This window comes from Chanos chanos, chromosome 2, assembly GCF_902362185.1.
Source record: "Chanos chanos chromosome 2, fChaCha1.1, whole genome shotgun sequence".
Classification (NCBI taxonomy): domain Eukaryota; kingdom Metazoa; phylum Chordata; class Actinopteri; order Gonorynchiformes; family Chanidae; genus Chanos; species Chanos chanos.
This window is the reverse complement of record NC_044496.1, coordinates 45,049,136-45,069,135: the sequence shown is the minus strand read 5'-3', so window position 1 is coordinate 45,069,135 and position 20,000 is coordinate 45,049,136. Positions and strand designations below refer to the sequence as shown.

The 20,000-nt window shown below is 41.4% G+C and overlaps 1 protein-coding gene across 1 annotated transcript in view; it reads right to left on the bottom strand.

Annotated features, from left to right (window-relative positions):
* The window catches only part of dock2 (dedicator of cytokinesis 2), a 68,881-nt gene that overhangs the window by 22,236 nt on the left and 26,645 nt on the right, over positions 1–20,000 (bottom strand). Inside the window, 2 exon segments of the mRNA XM_030764773.1 lie at positions 4,990–5,085; positions 14,283–14,425. Of these exon segments, the coding sequence (XP_030620633.1) occupies positions 4,990–5,085; positions 14,283–14,425 (239 nt within the window).

The window sequence follows — 20,000 nt, the reverse complement described above, 5'->3', positions numbered from 1 at the left end:
CACACACCTTTCAGACAAGTGTGTGACCACACATACGCAGCCCACATCTGCTTCCACCCCTTCACCCGTGTACGTCAGCCCTAAACGGGTGCCCTCTGAGCCTTCAAAAGGTCCAGAAACCAAAGCCACGCCCACTTTACCAAGAAAAGAGACCGCCCATACCAAACCCACCCAGGTAGGCAATAAACCAGCACCTCCAGAGCTTTCAGTTGGCTCAGAGACGAAAAGCACATCCCAAAACCCACCAAAAGACATTCAAGCGTCTTCCCAGACAGACAGTAAGCCCCTCCCTCCAGACGCCCGCCCTGCGTACACAGGCGTGCCTCACACAGATCTGCCACAATGCAATGGGGTCCCGGGGCCCCTCCAAGGACTCCTGCAGAACGTGGAGGAGAACCTCATCTCCAACCAGGAGAAAATCAAGGTTCTACTGAACGTCATCCAAGACCTTGAGAGGAGCAAAGCACTGAGCGAAGGGTGAGAAAGAGAGGGCGTGAAAAGTGTGAAAAGTGTTGTGAAAATGTGTGAATTGAAAATGTGTGGAATATGCTTTTAAAAGGATATTTAGTCCCATATGCTGAAAGTCCTCATTTGGTTCTGAGGAAAAGAATATGTGTAATAACAGTATGTGAAGAAAAGAATAACGTGCACTAAATGAACTTTGCAGGCCAGTGTGTTTGTGTTGAATGAGGGTACTGCAGTCAGAGGAACAGAGAGGAAGAAAAAAATGAGAAATAGAGAGAAATTGAGAAGAGTGCTTTTAGTTATGGTAAACATCAGCTCCTCGTTCGTGATTCCGAGCCTCAAACATTCCATAATTCCCATGGTAACATCGGTTTCTTTTCGGCAATCCCTCAGGACATCAGATCTTCACAAGGATGTCTCTTCTTCTCTGTTTCCCATTTTCCTCTCCTTCCATCCGTTCTCCTCTCCTCTCTCTCCCATTCTCACTTCTCTCTCCTCTCACTCATTCCCTCTCCTCAACTTTTCTCACTGGCCGCCTGCATGCACTTTCTCGGACGTTCTTTTCATCTCTCTTTCATCTCTTCGCTAGTCTCTCCCAGCTTCATCAGCTGGATTTAGTCTTTGTGATTGACAGCTCAAGTATGGATTTGACAGGCAGAACTGATAGAGAACGAATCAGATTATCATGTGACTGCTGTTTCACCAGGAAGCAATGTGTGCATGTGTGTGTGTGTGTGTGATGAGAGAGAGGGGGGGGAGCAAGAGAGAGAGAGAGAGAGAGAGAGAGAGAGAGAGAGTTCTGTCTGTCTAAATCATTAAATGTAAGCCTGGTATTTTTTTTCCACAGGCGTTGCTCATACAGAACAGGCCAAGACATTAACAACTGTTCCACCTGTCAGAAAACTGCCTGCATCATCTACAGGTAAAACACAAGCCTTCAATATAATCTTTAAGACATTTGTCAACTGGAGATATAAGACATTTATCAACTTCATCCTATTAATCTATGATAAAGACATATACATCAATATTATAGAAGACGTTGAGGGCCCTACTATCGTTGGGATTTGAACCCCACAACAAAGACCATCATCATTAGAGGACTTCTGTTGCAGATAACAGCTTCATTCCTCATTGCATCAGATTGTTCCCACACTCATGTCAGAAGTAATATTAAGTTGTAAAGTCACTGAAAACAGACATAAGCCCTGAAACTGTCAGACTCCTTAGTAGGACATAAAGCTTAATTCATCTGTCAGCAAAGGATCCCTAAATGGGTGATGCTGGTTGATAATCATTAGGGAAAAAAAGAGAAACTTTGTTCTCCATGCTTCTGTTTGAAATGAGACTGCAGGCCATTTTGCTCTGTAGGGCTTTTTTTTTTAGGAAAAAATCAAAATAAAGAAACTTCAGTCAGGCACAAATAAACAAATACACACAGATTTCACACACAGCAGGATACTGTGTGTGATGTAAGAGAAAATGTAGATCCAGCCTCAGGAGTGAATTAATAGCTTTTTACTGAAGCTTAATCTCTTACCAACATACACACATACACACAAATGCACACACACAAACGTACACACGCGCACACACCCACACGCACGTATACACACGCACACAAACACAAACACAAACACAAACACAAACACACACACACACAGTGAGGCAGAAGTGCTAAGGTGATTTGTTGTATTGTGTTCAGCTTTGCTTTGTGTTTCAGGATTTAAGGATGATACTCATGATAAAGCTTTTGGTACCATGTAATCCCCACCCTTTCTCTCTCTCTCTCTCTCTCTGTCTGACCTGATGGGGCAGATTACTGTATGGCAGTGCCTTTACATGAGAGGCTACTCATTCTTCTCCTATTCTTCTGTATTTATTAACACATTCCATCCTCTGTCAAATCCCACGGTGCCCTCCCTTCTCTCTCTCTCTCTCTCTCTCTCTCTCTCTCTCTCTGTTTATTGCTCCGTCCACCGCCGTCCTCCTCTCCTCCATCCTCCTTTTCTCCTTGTCATCATCACGAGCCTCATTAGCTCCAGATGTTTTAGCTCCTTACATCTTACACAGGACTGCTCCTCCTCCTCCACTGCGTCTCTCTTTACTGTGCTCTCTATTTCACTCTCCCTCTCTCACACAAACAAACACACACACACACACACACACACACACACCATTCCTTGCACTATATGGATGCTTGTCCTGGTGGGACGCCTGAAAATTGCATAAATTTCTGTGAGTTTATTTAGTTACAAAAACTTTTAATGATCAGAGACTCAGAAAGATCTAGCGAGGGAGAGAAAGCACAGGTGAGTTGAGTGGACGGTTGACAGTGATAAGTGAGTTGTCCGTGAGTGCTTTGATTAGTTTTTCATGTTTCTGTTTTGTTTGGAGCTGATATGAAGCTCTGGCCGTCATAACTGAATAAATGATAAGATAATGGGCTTCTTTGTTCAAGTTTCATCCATCTTAATCACTTCCTTTCTTCTGCTTAGTCTGTGATCCCTCTCTCTCTCTGCGTGTCATGAGTATTTAAGCCACAGTGCTGTCAAAAGCAGAGCACCACTAAATTATAACAGAATCTCTTTTTCTCTCTCTATTTCTCTCCCTCTTTCTCTTTCTTTATGTGTGTAGTGTGGAGCATGATTTTCGTCTGCAAGAGGGACGTTTCCAGAGTGTTTTGGGAACTTTGGAGACAGAGTATGATGTTCCTGCCCCTGTCTGTAAACCTGGCTCCTCCAGGACAAAAAACCGGGTCAGGAAGCTGCGAAACAAGTGCTTCTGGTGGCTGTAACCCTTAGCAACTACGGAGGTAACAGTCAGCAAAGATGAGTACAGGATAAATGTGGTATGTTCTTGTGAGAAACAGCTGCAGCTTGCCTCCATTGGTATAGAGCTACATCAGCTTCTCTGTTGTCATGGAGATAGAACATGCACATTCCATGGAGAGCACTGGAACCCAAAGACTGAGGACAATCCATCACCAAGCAATGGAGGGTGACATCTAAACGTAGTAACTGTCTGTCACAGCCTGACAGGGGAAGGGAGGGGTAAGAAAGTCACATTGGAAAGTTTAATGCTAAGGATGTTTTGGGAATTCGTTCTTAATTTGATGTTGTTGTGCTGTTAAGAATGCTGATCAATTCAATCAAAAGGCTGGACAAAAAACAATATAGTGAGAACAAAAATGACACCTCTAAATCACTTGGGACCAAGTACTCAAAGACTGTAACCCAATCAATTGTCCTCTTCCCAAGAACTGATAAATGGCTGTATCCAATCAATACTCTCCTTCACACTGTCAGACAGTCTACTTAACCAATCGAGACTTTCTGTCACAACTTAGGAGCCTTTTTTGCTCTGCTTACAGACTCCAGTCTCAGTATAAATATCTTAGGTAGCTCTCAAAATCTAAGACTGCTTGATAAGTGAACGCTGGAATAAAAGGGGAGATTTGGAAAGGTTTTGAAAGAAGAGATTTCAAAAGGATAAATCCCTTACATAGCTTGAGTCTCCTGGATCCAGAGTTGTGCAAGTTGCAAGTTATGCTTTATATCTGAATCATTTCATTTCTAGGATGATGAAATATGTATGCACCTATGCTCAAGGAGACATGTGTACACACACACACACACACACACACACACACACACACACACACATACAGTGTTTCTTTAAATAAATTCATTAGACTAATGGATATGGTATGGATTACGCTCAGCTGCTTTTAGATTCTCTCTCTCTCTCTCTCACACACACACACACACACACACACACACACTCCTATAGTGTTCCCTTCTATGTCTAGGTCTAGCTCAGATAAAACTATACAGATTAATTACTGTATTTTTATACTCTGCCATGTGGGAAAACATTTCCTGTAATGCCCTGGTTCTATTTTGCAGCTGTCCTGGCTGTTTGTAACTGCTATATTTGGGATGAAATAAAAGTGTGTATTTTGTTGCAGTATTATTTGCATTCTGCTGACTGAAGCAAGAGATAAACTGTCTGTTTGTGTTTATTTTTGTGTTTTTGGATGTAAAGCCAGAAGCAAAATGCTGAAAAGCAATATACATTGTAAGAACAGAAAAGGGGCAGACAAAAACATCCTGGATAGGGAAAGAAAAAAAAAAAACGGGGTGAGAGAGAGAGAGAAACAAAAAAAATGCAAATTCACCTCTATGTCTATTCCTCTCTAGTGGCTGAATTAAAAATAAAATATTGGATTTGTGGTGATGAGGAAAGATGAATATACAGAGGAGAAGGAAGAGAGAGAAAAGAGACAAATGCATACACATACATAGAAAGAGAGAGAGAGAGAGAGAGAGAGAAAGAGAGAGAGAGAGAGAGAGAGAGAGTAATTTCTTCAATATATCATTATAGTAAATAATTAATTTTGTGTTAACATTCTGTTTAACAGCATGCAGAGGGAAACGGTCAGAGACATTGAGAGATAGCGAAGGAGAGACAGAGAGAGAGCAAAAGGAATAAAATAATGGAAAGAAATAGCACAGGACTTACGATGAGGGCATGTTCTCTGCCCATGGTGATGACCGTACGGTTTATGGTCCTCAACAAAGTCACAACGATATCCTGGACATGCTGAAATGTATCACCCTGAGGCACAGAGAGAGACAGAGAGAGAATGTGTTAAATCTACATAATGCTCAAATACACACATTAATACATACAGATATATCTTAGAGGTGGTCTATGTGTCTAACTGCATCATCCGTTATGAGCTGCTGTAACTGACACTGCACTATCACTGTAACTCCAAACACTCTCAGGGGACACATCCTGCCCATGACTCTATGTGTAAGTCAGTATATGTGCGTGTATGCGATTGAGTGCGTCTATGTGAACAAGGATGTGTGTGTGTGTGTGTGTGTGTGTGTGTCTGTGTGTGCGTGCGCATGTGTGAGTGTGTCGCATTTGTGTGTGTGCCCGTGTGTATGTGTGTGTGTCTATGTATGTGTGTGTCTGTGTCTGTGCATGTGCCTATCTGCGATGCATACAGATGTGTGTGTTCACTCATAGAGATGAAGAAGAAGACAGAGTTTTACTGTGACTTGACTCAGTTTACCCTCCTGTTCTTTAGGAGTGCATTGTCTGCTGTATCAGGTTCTTTCTCAGTAATTGATGGGAGATTAAAGTCATTGATCAGTTTAAATGACCCTCTTATCTGTTTCTCCCACCGCAGTCTGATGAGGGGTAATAAGTCTTTAAACAGTCAAACTGCAGACAGGGCATGCAGGAGCCCCTGGCTGTATAAAGTCAGTCAGGAGTACTGAAATCAAATCAGTCCAATTCTATGCCATAATCAACCAACAGAATTATATTAGCTCAAACCCAACACTGTAAACCCAAATTATGCCTTTGCAGAAACACTTAAAAAGCGTTCAAAGTCTCCTTCAATGTCCTAAATATGATGCAAGAATATTCAAGTCCTGTAGTCAGAGAAACCCTGCAACCAGTAAGACTGCGGCTTGTGAGCTAAGTTTTTTTGCTAATGCTGAAAACAGCATGAAGCTCATCAGGCTCCTAGTTTTGTGGGTTATTGAATATGTCTAGACCTGAAAATTGGGTATCCTTGATGAACACAGAAAGGATACCCAAGAGAGAGAGAGAGAGAGAGACAGAGTTTTCTAGAACACGTTTTCTTATGGGTTTGAACTCTGGTTTGTCCAATATCTGAATGTCTGACTGTTTTAGCATTAGAGTGAGTAAATGACACAGTTTTTCTAGGAAACATCCTACTTCTCTTTCATCTTGGTTAGACTATTTGTGTGTGTGTGTGTGTGCGTGTGTGTGTGTGTGCATATGTAATTTCATTTGGGCTGTCACCTCCAGGGAGAATAAGATTGTAATACGTCAATGCCAAGATGTGATCTTCCACTATAATTTGAACTCCCCAAAGCCTTTGACTTGGGCATTTTGGCATATATTTGTTTTCTCTAGGCCCACACCCTGTGCCACTATACTTTTCAAATGCAATCATGAATCTGTCTCATTCAGCTGATGTGACAGGGCCACAGCACATTAGGCCAAAAGAGTGACCTCACAATGAGTGTGCTTGTGCACGAGCCTCTGATGTGTGTGTGTGTGTGTGTGTGTGTGTGTGTGTGCTGACGCTCAGGCTGATAAACGTGGTCAGACAGGATTGTGAGGAGAGAGAGATACAGGGAACATCTGTTCCACTCTCTCTGAATAGAAAATTCAATTTTGGTTTCATATTTTCAGATTCATAATGACTTTTCCCCAACATCAACAATCCCTTGCTCTGACATTCATACAAACAACCCCTCCTCCCCCATCCCCACACACCCACCCTCATAGGCACACAGAGAAACACACACACACACACACACACATACACATACAAATTTCATGCCATATGGGCATTATCTCTGTTGCTTCTGTTTGTGTCCCTTCCTCCATCTCTGTTCTCTCTGTCTGCCTCTAAGTTCAAAGACATCTGTAGTGTGACAACTTAATCAGGTACATTCATAATCCTTCAGGCACAAACCTCTCACAGTCAGTGATCCAGACACTTTACGTGTGTGTCTGTGTGTTCTCAATAAAAATGCGCTGACTCTCACAGACAGCACAGAAAACCAATGAGTCCAAGTCTCTTCGCTCTTTTATTTGTGTCTCGTCATTCCGGTATCATCCCACATCGATCTCTTTCTCCGTTTTAATTTGTATCTTCACATGCCTTTATCTAATTTGTCTTCTTTCATACCCTTCCCTCTCTCTCGCCTTGCTCCCCCTACCGTGTCCTCTCTTCTGTAAGGTAATGTTTTCACAAATTCTGTATTTTTTATTACTCATCCTCCTGCAACTCACACCTCTGTGAAATCCTTAAAAAAAAACCTAAAGCCTGTCAACATTAAAGATTTTCTAAAGCCTATGTATGGGTGTTGTTTGCCTTTGATTAGTGTGAGCTATTCTAGGGCTAATGTAGGCTGGTCTTTGTTCCGATCTGGGGTGTGTGTGTGTGTGTGTGGGGGCTGTTCTGGGATAAGGGCCTTGTTTTCTAAGAGCACCTTAAGTTACCACAATCATAAAAGTCATCTGCAGAAACTTGACTTTTCTTTGAAAATATTTCCCAAAAGTAATTGAAGATAAGCTCTTGAAAGTAAGAATACTTTTACGAGTGTCTCTAACTACTTGTAGAAAGTTAAGTGAGTGTTAAGAAGAAAAAAAAAACACATACAGGATACATTGAAAACTACACGTTTATCTTCTAGCTTTATCTGGCTTTAGATTCAGCCTCTGTATTACTTTGTGATCAATGGATGTACAACATCACTAAATCATGTGGACTGCCTAATGTTTATTAGTACAGCAAAAACTTAGATTGAATGGGAAAAAAACAGGCCCGGAGGCAAATAAATAAGATATATAGGTTATTGACACACATTTACTTTTTCATGTCTTGTCACACTATGAAGTGAAGCTTAAATGAACGATACTTTTTTATTTGCAATATCATTCTAGAAATTCTTTTTTCTCACGGAGCCTTTAAACTTGTTGAATAAGACAATTTAAATATTCTCAATCACACCTAAGTGAACTATGTTTTGCAACCAAAAAGAATCCTTTCATGACCTTTTATCCCTCCTCTGTTCATTAATCATGTCAATCCCAGGCAAAGCTGTGATTGCATTATCACATGCCGATTCTTTGATTGTCGGAACCAGAAAAACAAAGCGAAATATTCAAAACCAAGGAATGTTATGAAATTTATTATGCCTCGGCATTATCTATAACCTTAAAACTGAGCTACTTTCATTTGGTCGTTGAACCGTGGGTAAAATAGACATATACTAATGGAATAGTATAACTATCCTACTGTCAAATCAATGCACTAAACTTTTCTGCCCCTTTCAAGCAGACAACATCATCACAGCTGCACTTACATATCACACCCACACTGGCATGTTAATTATTGCTTTAAAAACATGTGTAAAACTCATGAACTCTTTCTGGTCACAATGGGAAAATCTAAAACTGAACATCTAAAACTTCACAGTGTGAGTTGTGGTTCCTCCTTCTTGTCTTACTGCTTGTTAGTTTCTATTGAATACCACAAGTCTCTGTTTCTCTGAAATCCACACTCATGCATTTCCCTGGTAAAAAATCTGGCCCTGATTATTGAGTGAGGTGGAAAAGCAGAGAGACTCATGGAGGAGACCTGAGCAGCCCCAGGGAAGACTGTTCTAAGATGAAAAAGGTCTGTTCTGGGGTCAGTTGTATCCATGTATTCCATCAGAGTGAAGAGAACACTGAATGATGTGCTGTAATGAGATTTGGACTGAAGTCACTCTCAGAGTTTACACGCCTGAGACCTGACCATGAAACATGCCCTGAGTCCCTCCCAACACTCAGAAAGCGAGGGGGGGCGGGGGGGATCATGACCTCTCCACATATATTTCTTGACTTCTCTATGTATCTCAAATATGAAACGCTTGCAGAATCCTGTTAAGAGGAAGAGAGGAAAGATGAAAAGGGAAGAAAATGCAAGAGCCAGATGCCTCATTTTTAAAATCCTTTAACTTTCAATCTCTTTTTCTCTCCTTATCCATCCCATCGTCCTCTGCGTCTCTCTTTCTCTTACTATTTTCTTCCACTTCACCTCTCCAATCTCGCTGTTTTTTCTTCACTCCTCTGCTCTCTTTTTCTCCTCTAAACTTCCTTTCTCTCTGTAAGTCCTTCTCATCAATTCAGTTTTCAAACATCCTTCACTGTCTCAGGCAAAGTAATAATCCCTGAGATCTGTTTATTCTTTATGGGGGAGCAGGAGCATGATTTGGCCATGTGCTCATCAGCTGCGAGCAGCCTGCATTACTTCCATTTTCACACAGACAACAGTAGCATCTCTGCCAGCAGGTGGGCTGGCCACTGTCATGACCACCAAAAGGAGGACACCCGAGCCCAAAAAGGGGGACAAAAGGGAAAACCGGCAGACATCCAATTCAAAAGACACAAAATGAAAACAATAACCTAGATAACAGTTGCGATCAAACTGAACCAAAACCTGCTCCATATTACTGACAGGATAAAATAAGTGTTCTACACACCAAAGATGCCTACTTGTCATATCTGACCCCTTTCCTAGCTGCTTCCAAGATTTTGAAATTCATCCTTGGCACCTCTCGTAATGAATGTATGTTCTTTACACCATTCGGGGTTGTACACAATTTTTCGTTTTTGCATCTTCACTGACTTCAGTAACTTTAGGCAAACTGGACGAGATACGTTTAACGATCAGCTGGCACCAATGTTAACGAGACTGTTACTAAACCACATATTTGGTGATTGGCAAGCGTTTATACATTAAACCAGTGAAATACAAGGTCATTGATTTGACAGGTACATCAGCCAAAAACCTGCAAAGTAATAATATTGACGTTGAAAATAACTGCGATTGTAAATATGCACTTTCAGAGTGCGCGAACGCACGCACCATTAGCCAATAGAAACGCAGACTTCTTTCACAGTAGCCCATAAGAGTGACGCAGCGTAACAAAGTGCGCTCCAGCACTCCGAGAGTGAATTTAGCAGCGCGATTTTTATTCAGTACAATCAAAAGGAGAACAAGGAGGCATCCGTCCCAACATTGTACAGAGAGCTAACAAACCAGACTGTAACTCCAAAAGACAGACATACGGCCACCCTACCAGCAGGGGTGGACAGTAACGAAGTACATTCTCTTGAGCACTGTACTTAAGTACATTTTTTGAGTATCTGTACTTTACTTTAGTGTTATTTTTTTTTAGAAACTTATGACTTTTACACTAAATTTGAAAGACAAATATTGCGCTTTTCACTCCACTACATTTCTATGAAGGTTCTCGTTACTCGTTACTTTGAAGCACAGCTTTGAAGTCAGCGGATGAATGTTCTTTTCTAAAATGCGATAGGCCATACTGCGTTCATCACAGGAGAAATCATCACAGTAAACTACTCCAATGCTGTCAGTCAAGTGCGTCCTGCATTTTTTAACAATTGAATTTGGCGGTTTTACTGATGGCTGCTACTTCGGTAGATAAAGATAATAAAGATGATAAAGGTTCCTCACCAGAGTACCCATGGCCATATCTTAAGTCCATGTTTGAGATTTTTGAAATCAACTGGTTTTCAAGCTAACTGCTTCCCGTTCCTAACTTTTTGCATAGGTGGCTTTGATGCAGTGCTCACTGCTCACTTACCATCATATTTGCTACAGCAGATATGAGATGCGACTTGAAAATTAATATGTTTAATTAATATGTAAATGTAACCTCCGTGATCGCACATACACACACTGTGAACAGTGAACTTGTCCTCTGTATTTAACCCATCCAACACACCAGTAGGGAATACACACCAGATGCAGGAGCAGTGGGCAGCATTCCTTGCACCTGGGGAGAATTGGGGTTAAGTGCCTTGCTCAAGGGCACACAGCCATGGATGTTGGTTCTGAGAATTGAACCACCAACCCTCCGGTCATGAGCCCGGTTCACTAACCTTTAGACCAGGGGTGGGCAATTCTGGCCCTGGAGGGCCATGGTCCTGCTGTTTTTCTTGTCGACCAACTAAATTCAGTCTCTGATTGGCTGAAGAGCATGCACACCTGTTTTCAAAGTGAAAATCAACAGGTAGCTAAGAGGTGAAAACAAAAACCGGCAGGACACCTGCCCTCCAGGACTGGATTTGCCCACCCCTGCTTTAGACCATGGCTGCCCCGTGATCTAAAGGTTGTGACCGTGACCATGTTTGTCAGGTTGTGACGAATCTGCTGTGACGAATCTGGTGACAGAGGCAACCACAACAGCCACTGTTAACAAAGTGTGTGAACATGTACGGAAACCACTTAGCTTGGAAACCATCTGGGACATGCTAATAGTTAGCTAGCGAAAATGCAGAGTAAGCGGTACTGACAAAAGTCCTCTCAGAAATATATGTTTTAATCTTGTCAGATAAACACGGTACTGTTAGTCAGGTAACGCGAAGGCAATGGATTCACGTAGGACCCGGTCCCAATAAGACGAGGGGGGCCGGAAATCAAAGGGCGATGAGGGTCATCCAACTATTTCACATTTCAGGCAATGCTATGTAGTAGAGGTAAAGTTAACCTAGCCTACAACATTATGACATGTTTATCATTTTAAAGCCAATCTAGGTTAATCTAGTGCCTGTTTAAGTGAAGCTGTAGCCCTACACTGTCTTTTATAGAGGATTCAATGTTTCTATAGGCTTTGTAGTATATTCCACGAGCTTTTTATTCTACAGGTTCTACAAGCAAGTCAGTGCATTCAGTAGGTTGTTTCAGAGTCACTAGACTCTGTAAATGCATTGTTGCAACAGTACAACAATGCGATGACATTAAAAAGAAAATGTACTTTTGAATACTTAAGTATTTTTAAAAGCAAGTACTCCAGTGCTTTAACTCAAGTAAAAATTGAACTGAACAACTTTTACTTGTGTTGGAGTAATATTTGACCAGGAGTATCTATACTTTGACTTAAGTAATGGGGTTGTGTACTTTGTCCAGCTCTGTCTACCAGCACATCCTGGACCAGTCTCAAAGGCCCTATGCCCTTCTCATTTTTCATTCATCTCAGCACCAGCACACCTGATTCAGCTGATCAGAGTCTTATCAAACACTGGATCACAAAGGTCTGCTGGGTTAATGCAGGATGAAGCAGGGGAGTCTTGAGGACTGTGCTTAGTAACAACCTTGTGAACTCTCTTATGAATGAAGGGGAGAGAGAGAGAGAGAGAGAGAGAGAGAGAAGGATATAGATAGATGGATAGATAGACAGATAGAGAGAGATACAGTGAGAGAGAGAGAGAGAGAGAGAGAGAGAGAGAGAGAGATCAATGTCAATTAAGGAACCACGACGCATAGTGCATATATTAATGTTAATATTTAATGTCCCCACTTCCCTCTCTCTCTCTCTCTCTCTCTTTTAATCCACTTCATCTCTCCTCCTCTAACACTGCCCATCTGTTAATCTTGTTGTTTTATTGCCGCTACAAACTGCTGCTAATTCCCCACATCCTTCTATCACTAAATATAGCTCTGTCACCCATTCTAGGATGCTGGCAGTGGACAGGACCACCAGGTTAACTAGGACAGGACCACAAGGTTAACTAGGACAGGACTACCAAGTTAACTAGGAAATTAACTGTGGAAAAATACAGCTAATGTACATTTGGGCATAGGTGGGAAAAATTGTAGAGACATAGCACAGAAACATGTGGATTTTTTGATCAGAGAACTGAAGAACAGACCAGTCATTTTTTTCTCCTGACTGGGCAACACGGGGTACAAAAAAAAAAATCCTCTCCAAATGATGTGAAGGACTCAACGTAATCTGATTTGTGTGATATAAACCGTTCCCTCAGGGACTGCACGAGGTTGGACTGAGGATCCTCTCTAGAAATACACTGGAGATCTTGAGTGGAGAAAGGTTCACTTACAGCAACTACAAACAGACAATGATGCCACACTGAAGATGGGCTGACTTTTTCATGGTGCAGAGGAAACAGCAGATCACTTGTTTTTACACTGCTAACTGCTGAAGGGTCTACTCCAGGCTCTTACAGACAGACTCAGTGGCCTTGCAGAGAGCTTTAATGGATGTCTGTTCATTTTTAGGGCCCAGATACCTTGCTTTATTCAGGGGATGACTTTACATCATTTTTTTTTAGCTGGTCAGGCTAAATAGATAGTGCAGTGTAAAAAGGACTACAGAAAAACAAAAAAACCAACACACTCGGGAGTTAGGACATATATATATATTCTAAGATGATGCTGAAAGGACTTGATATAGCCAGGCTTAGAACTAAATATATGTTTTGTTTTTTTTTAATGAGCTGTAGGCATATAAGCAGCTTGAGTATTGAACTTTGGAGCCAAGTGGAAGTTTGAAAAGTGAAAAGTTCACAATAATGAGACACTGGTTTTAAATCCTGAGTTGAGAAGAGACGAGTTGCCAGTAATGTCTGATTATTTACTCATGCTCAAAACAGACACTGACTTATGTTTCAAATGAAATGAGAACATTGGTTTGATTGTTTTGCTTTGAAGAATGTGAAATCTTTCGATCGCGCACAACGAGAACATACAACGCTTACACTGGAGTCTCTCTCTGCACTCTCTCCGTTTACTTCACATCATCTCTCCTCCTCTAATCCTGTCCATCTTGTTCTTTTTATTCCCTGTACAAACTGCTCTTAAATCTCCGTATCCCTCCATCACCCACTTCAGCTCTGTCCTCCTCCCCTCCCTCCTTTGTGCTCTTTTCATAGCTTGGGGCCTGCCTAAGTTCAAGCCTCATTAGTGTCATCAAAGTTAACTAGACTTCAAAGCGTGAGTTCCCCATGAGCTTTCATAATTAAAATCTCTGTGAGATAGATTGTTTTAGTTGTGAAGGTGTGCGCGCGTGCGTTTGTGTGTGTGTGTGTGTGTGTGTGTGTGTGTTTTACATGTGTGTTTTCAAAAAAATGATCACAGCGCAACATATTTTAATGTGCCCCATCGCGAATCAATCCTTTTGGAGACTGATCAGCAGTGAGGAGAGAAGGTCATTGATTTGTCTACAATTATTTAGCAACTCAGTGAGGCAGTCAAGTGTTGGTAAAGGGGCTTAATGAGGATAAATGGTCACCGACTCAGTAATGAAGTCAGTAAATTGTGTGTTTCTCCTCTGTGATTGGTCAGTGTCCAGTTGAGAAGATCAATTATCGGCTGGTTGCGCACTAAGCAGATGCATGTTTGGTTAGTTTTTAGAGTGAGGGGATTAGGGATTGTCTCTTACCACGTCGGTCCGACTGAGCACCTCCAGGATGTTGTTAAGCAGTTCTATGCTGTTCTTCCGTTCGTCTTGAGGCCCTTCTCCCACATCAGCCAATGACCCACTTAGCTCCCGCAGCATCATGGGTAACAGGATGTCACGGCACTCTAAAAATCACATGGCATTGGCTATCAGGACTAGAGTGATAAAGTATCCCACTGTAACAGAGGTCACAGAAAGCCCCTGGCAACTCATCACTAACACATTACCAACCAATACTTTAACCCGGGGGGGCAAAAGACAGCCCTCCATTAGCCCTATGGACCTCTACCAGGGCTTTTGAAGTCTCAGAGAATGATGTTTATGCTGCTATAGTCTACACTGCTCCACAGGCTTACTGCATTCTCTAGATTACATATTACAGAGCAAACCATCATCTCAATGAGCTGAAGACAGCTCATAGCTAGCGGGGGTTTTCATGCCAAGGCGGAGATTTCTCCTCTTTCTCCAACTCTCTCTCTCTCTCTGTCTCTCTCTCTCTCTGTCTCTCTCTCAGGACTCAGGAGGCTCTCAGGCAGCACTCTTAATAATGGTTTTCTAATGAGCCTCTGCCTTAATGAGCTTTTAATGTGCTGACTCTACTCAAGGCTGAGAGAAAGCAAGAAAGGGATCATGGCTACCAAAGGAAGAGAAGGAAAGCATTGGCCAAGCTGTTGAATATTGAGTATTTGTATCCAGTAAATTAAACTGAGGAGCAAATGCTTGAGGCTGTACTGCTAAATGCAAGAACCATGACACTGGGCCTTCATCCAAACGATAAAATGATGAAATCAAAGGGTAAACCTTTATGAATTTTAAATGTTGCTGAACAACACAATACATATGTGCTTAAAAATGATCGACTTTGGAAAGAATATATAAAACAGCATTTTGATGTTTATGGATCTTTTGGCTGTTTACAATGCTTAACTGAAATGTCTCCACTTGCTTTAACCCTGTCCACTGACTTCCCAAGCATCAGCAATACATTAACATTGGCTGTCCCCGCCTTAGACACCTCAGCTAAAGTAAAGGAAAATTAACATCAGGGCTTAAGCAGTGAAAATTTCATACAACACATATTTCATTTGAGCTACATGAATTGTTTTTCTGTGAAAAGACCAGAAGGAGTGGTATGGAGACTGATTTTGCATGGTTGGCACAGTGAGAGGAGAATCTATCTGTATTCTCAATTGGTTTATTCTGCCCATAGAAAAGCAGTGTTGCTTGGATGGATTCCTACTTTCAGTAGCGCTGTAAGACTGAAAATGGATTTAACTGTGACACTGAGATTCATAATCTGGTTCTAGGATCACCAGTTCTGGAACTAATTTCAATTAAATAATTAGTGCGTTCCAATTTTTGATTCCGTTTATCCAACCAAAATGGCTGTAGATCAAAGGAACAGTTCAAAGCTCCTCTGGGAGAAAACAAAGACAAAAACAGATTTGAACAAAGGAAGTACAAATCATATTCACAGGCAAAATTACAAATTAATTATAAAATTACATGAAGTATAAAATTCATTTATGAAGTGATTGGAAAACCGTAACACATTACTGTAACTAATACCTTTGAAAAACTCCCAAACTAAAATGTCAACTTATCCACCATCACCATGCACAAACAAAGCTTTGGTTCCAGATCTGAAAAACAGACCTAGTCTGTTTTATCTGAGGTGCATTACTGAAATGGCTTGTTTTTAAAGACACAGGGTTAATCTTCTTAGCAGGGTGTATAATGACATCTATCTTTGTGCAATGTGAAGATTTACACAGGACTGTGGGCATTAATGTTCTTTAATAAAGATGTAAATTCTCAATCTCTGATCACACCGTTTATCTTCTTTTGCCTTATAATTCACGAATAATTGGTTTTCTATCTTATTTTGAGCCACAGGTTAACATGTTGATATATTCCTAGTACTGCAGGTCTTTAAAGATATTAAGCACAACTCTCCACCAAAGATAGTTCTGTTGCCCAGACAAAGATATTTCTGTATGCGTGTGTGTGTGTGTACAGACAGTAAGGTGACTGTGTGGAGGACTTTTGTGTGATCGCACACCTCTTTTTAGAAAATGCTGTTTCTCATCAAGCAAAATCTCAGCTAACAGCAGCCGGAAAAATTAGTGATCAAGCACTTTCTCAAGGCCATCACACGGTGACTTTGACATAGCTTGGAAACTGTTTTGAAGAAGTGTGTGTGTATGTGTGTGTGTGTCTGAGAGTGAGTGAGTATGTGTGTGTGTGCGTGTGTGCTTGCAAGTGAGCGAGTGAGTGTGTGTGTGTGTGTGTGTGTATAAGTGTGTGTGTGTGAGAGTATGAGTGTGTTAGTGTGTGTGTTTGAATATGTGTCTGAGCAGTAACCTTCAGTATAACAGCAGGTGTCACTTCGAAAGCAACTTCTTTCATTCATTTCAAGGTTTTGCCTGTAAAGGGAATTTGTTGCCAGGAACAGGAGAAGCTGCAGAGGTGTGAGGTTTTTACAGTTGTCTAGCCTATTTAAAGACAGACAGGTTAATCTTTAATTAATGCAGAAACTGTGCTCACAAAATAGAGTGGTAGAGAGGTGTAAATTGCATTTAAGCATAACTCTGTGTGTATGTGTGTGTGTGTGTGTGTGTGTGTGTGTGTGTGTGAGTGCATGTGAGAGTGTGTGTGTATGTAAACACTGCAGGGGCAAATTTAATCTCCTCAGTATAGCCAGGCATCTGGGTACCACGTCCACAGCAGTTGCCAGGGAAGTGAGGCTGCAGCGTTCCATAAATCAGACATTCCTCTCTCCGAAAAGCACATCCCCATTTTTCATCCCTGCACTCTAATTAGACGCCATTTCAATTACACCAGTCAACCTAAATCACATCCTTCCCTCTTACCAGCCATGTGTCATAGCTAGTCAATGCAGTCACACTGAGGGAGGGAGGGAGGGAGTGAGAGCAAGAGAGAGAGAGATCTTTAATTAGAATTTTAAATATTCTCTACACAAGTTCAAGCCTAAGACAAAGATTTGCCACATACATTGTGGCGGCAATGACATCATAGACATGGCACCACAATACAACTACACTCACTTTCTATAAGATATGACCCTAAAGTACAATTACACCCACATTCTCAAAGATATGACCCTAAAGTACAATTACACCCACATTCTCAAAGATATGACAGCACAATACAACTACACTCACATTCTATAAGATATGACCCTAAAGTACAATTACACCCACATTCTCAAAGATAAGACACCACAACATAAACACACCCACATTCTCAAAGATATGACCCTAAAGTACTACTACACCCACATTCTCGAAGATATGACACCACAATAAAACTAAAGCCACATTCTAAAGGACATGGCCCCTTGAGCACATTAGCCCTATATTGTGCTCTCTTCACTGGTGCCCTGTGAAGTTTTGTATTGATTATAAGTTACTGCTGCTCACCTATAAAGCTCTAAATGGTATTGCTCCCCAGTACCTGAGGGATCTACTAGTTCCTTATAATCACCCTCATCTTCTCCACTCACAAGGCTCAGATTTTATCGTAATACCCATAATTTCAAAAGTTACAGCAAGCACTAGAGCTTTCTCTTTTGAAGTTCCACAAGTATGGAATAGCCTTCCAACTAATGTTCAGTGTTCAAACACAATCTCAGTTTTTAAATCCAGGGTAAAGACATGCTAGTTTAGTCTAGACTATAGCTAAATATTCTTAAGTATACCTCCTTAGTCATCCATATAGCCAAGGACCGGAGGTGGAGGAGGGCCAGTGACACCAAGTTTTTCAGTGAACCAGACCATCAGTGCTGTCACCCTTCCTTTACATGTGATCTGTCTTGTTAGTTGACCATGTGTTGGTGCAGTGATGGAGTCTTAGGGAGCTTTTTACCTGTACCGCCATCTACCCCTAACAAGGCCTGTCATTCCACTCAGGTAAGTGTGCAGCTGACACTTCTCATTTTCTGAGATCCCTATTTTTTTTTGTTTTTTTTTTTCCAAATTTAAACTTATTAACATTATAGTATTTTAAGGATTCAGACTTTCATAGATCTTTTGTTTTCTTCTGTTGTTCATGCAATCATTTATCAACTAATCTAACTCTCCATTTAGATTATTAACAACCTTCTAACATCACTAGTACTTGATATCACAAAGTTTCATATATCCTTTTAGCTTGATATTGCTTTTTGTGTAATTCTGTTGATTAATCAAACCACCCAAGGTCAGCCAGAGGAGGATGGGCTCCCCCCGCTGAGTCTTGGTCCCTCCCAAAGTTTCATCCTGTCTAAGGGAATTTTTTCCTTGCCCCTGTTGCCCTGGGCTTGTTAATTTGGGGTGTCAGGAACCAACATCTTGTAGAGCTGCTTTGTTTCAGTATCCATTGTAAAACGTGTTATTCAGATAAAATTGAACTGAACTGAATTGAATTGAATTGAATTGAATTGAAGCACAACACCACCCAGATTCTAAAAGACATGACACCACAGTACAAATAAACCCACATTCTAAAAGACACTACAGTAAAACTACACCATCACTCTAAAGGGCATGTCGCTGCTATATCCTGCATCATATCATATCCATAACTACATGCTCTGAAAAGCCTGTCTTCTAGGGACAGATTTCCTGAGTCACAGCAATGCTGAAGAAATCCACAAAGAATAACAATGACAATGGTGACTCACTGACAAACTGAGAGACTGACTAAAGACAGTCTGAGACAACAGATAAACTCTCCCGTCTTTCACTGCTTAGCAACCACTACCACATGACACACAGTGACCATTTCACAACAACAGACACATCTGGGTGCCATTGACTCTCTCAGGAGAACAATCAGATGGATGAGTCCTGTATCTGTGTGTCCATGTGTGCGTGTGTGTGTGCGTGTGTGTGTGTGCACGTCTGTGTGCACGTGTGCCATGTGCATGCACAAACATGTGCGCATGCAGTCTAGGCCTATACATAATTTTAATGTACCAGATTTGAATACATATGCATTGCATACTGTTTAGTTTTTTCACTGATCTCCTCGTGGGGACCTTATCATTGGGCGGGGGTCATTATTTTAGCACTAAGTTTTGAGACTGCAGAGTGTCTGTAACTATAATATCTAAGTTCTGTTTACAAACACACACACACACACACACACACACACACACGCACACACACACACAGACACACACACACATTGAGTGCTCTTTATGTGTCCTCTGAGTTAATCCCAGAGGAAGACAGAGAGTAGGGCTGCAGTAAAAGTCTAGTCAGGTGCTCACACTCTGACTCCATCTGAGCAAGTCAGAGGTCCCTGCTCTTCCTCTAATGGCTTTCTGCAGACAGCCAGTCTCCTTAATACAGCACAGACAGGGCAGCATTTCGCAGTCAGCGTGTCGGCCAGAATAATACCTTGCTTCTTTTTATAAAGACACACACGCACACACATACACACACACACACACACACACACACACACACACACACACAAACAGAGACATGCACACAACCACAACAGCATAATGCATTTATCCATGCATGTGTATCTGCAGGGGAGAAGAGTTAGTCAGGAGCTATGCTGCAGGACACCTTTTCTTTTCCCCCCTAAGTCTCAAAAGGCATGCTGAGAGGTGACCCGGCCACATGAGCCATTAGTTTATATGATAAGCTGACTGAGTCCCAAATTCACAATCATGGTTTTGAGATC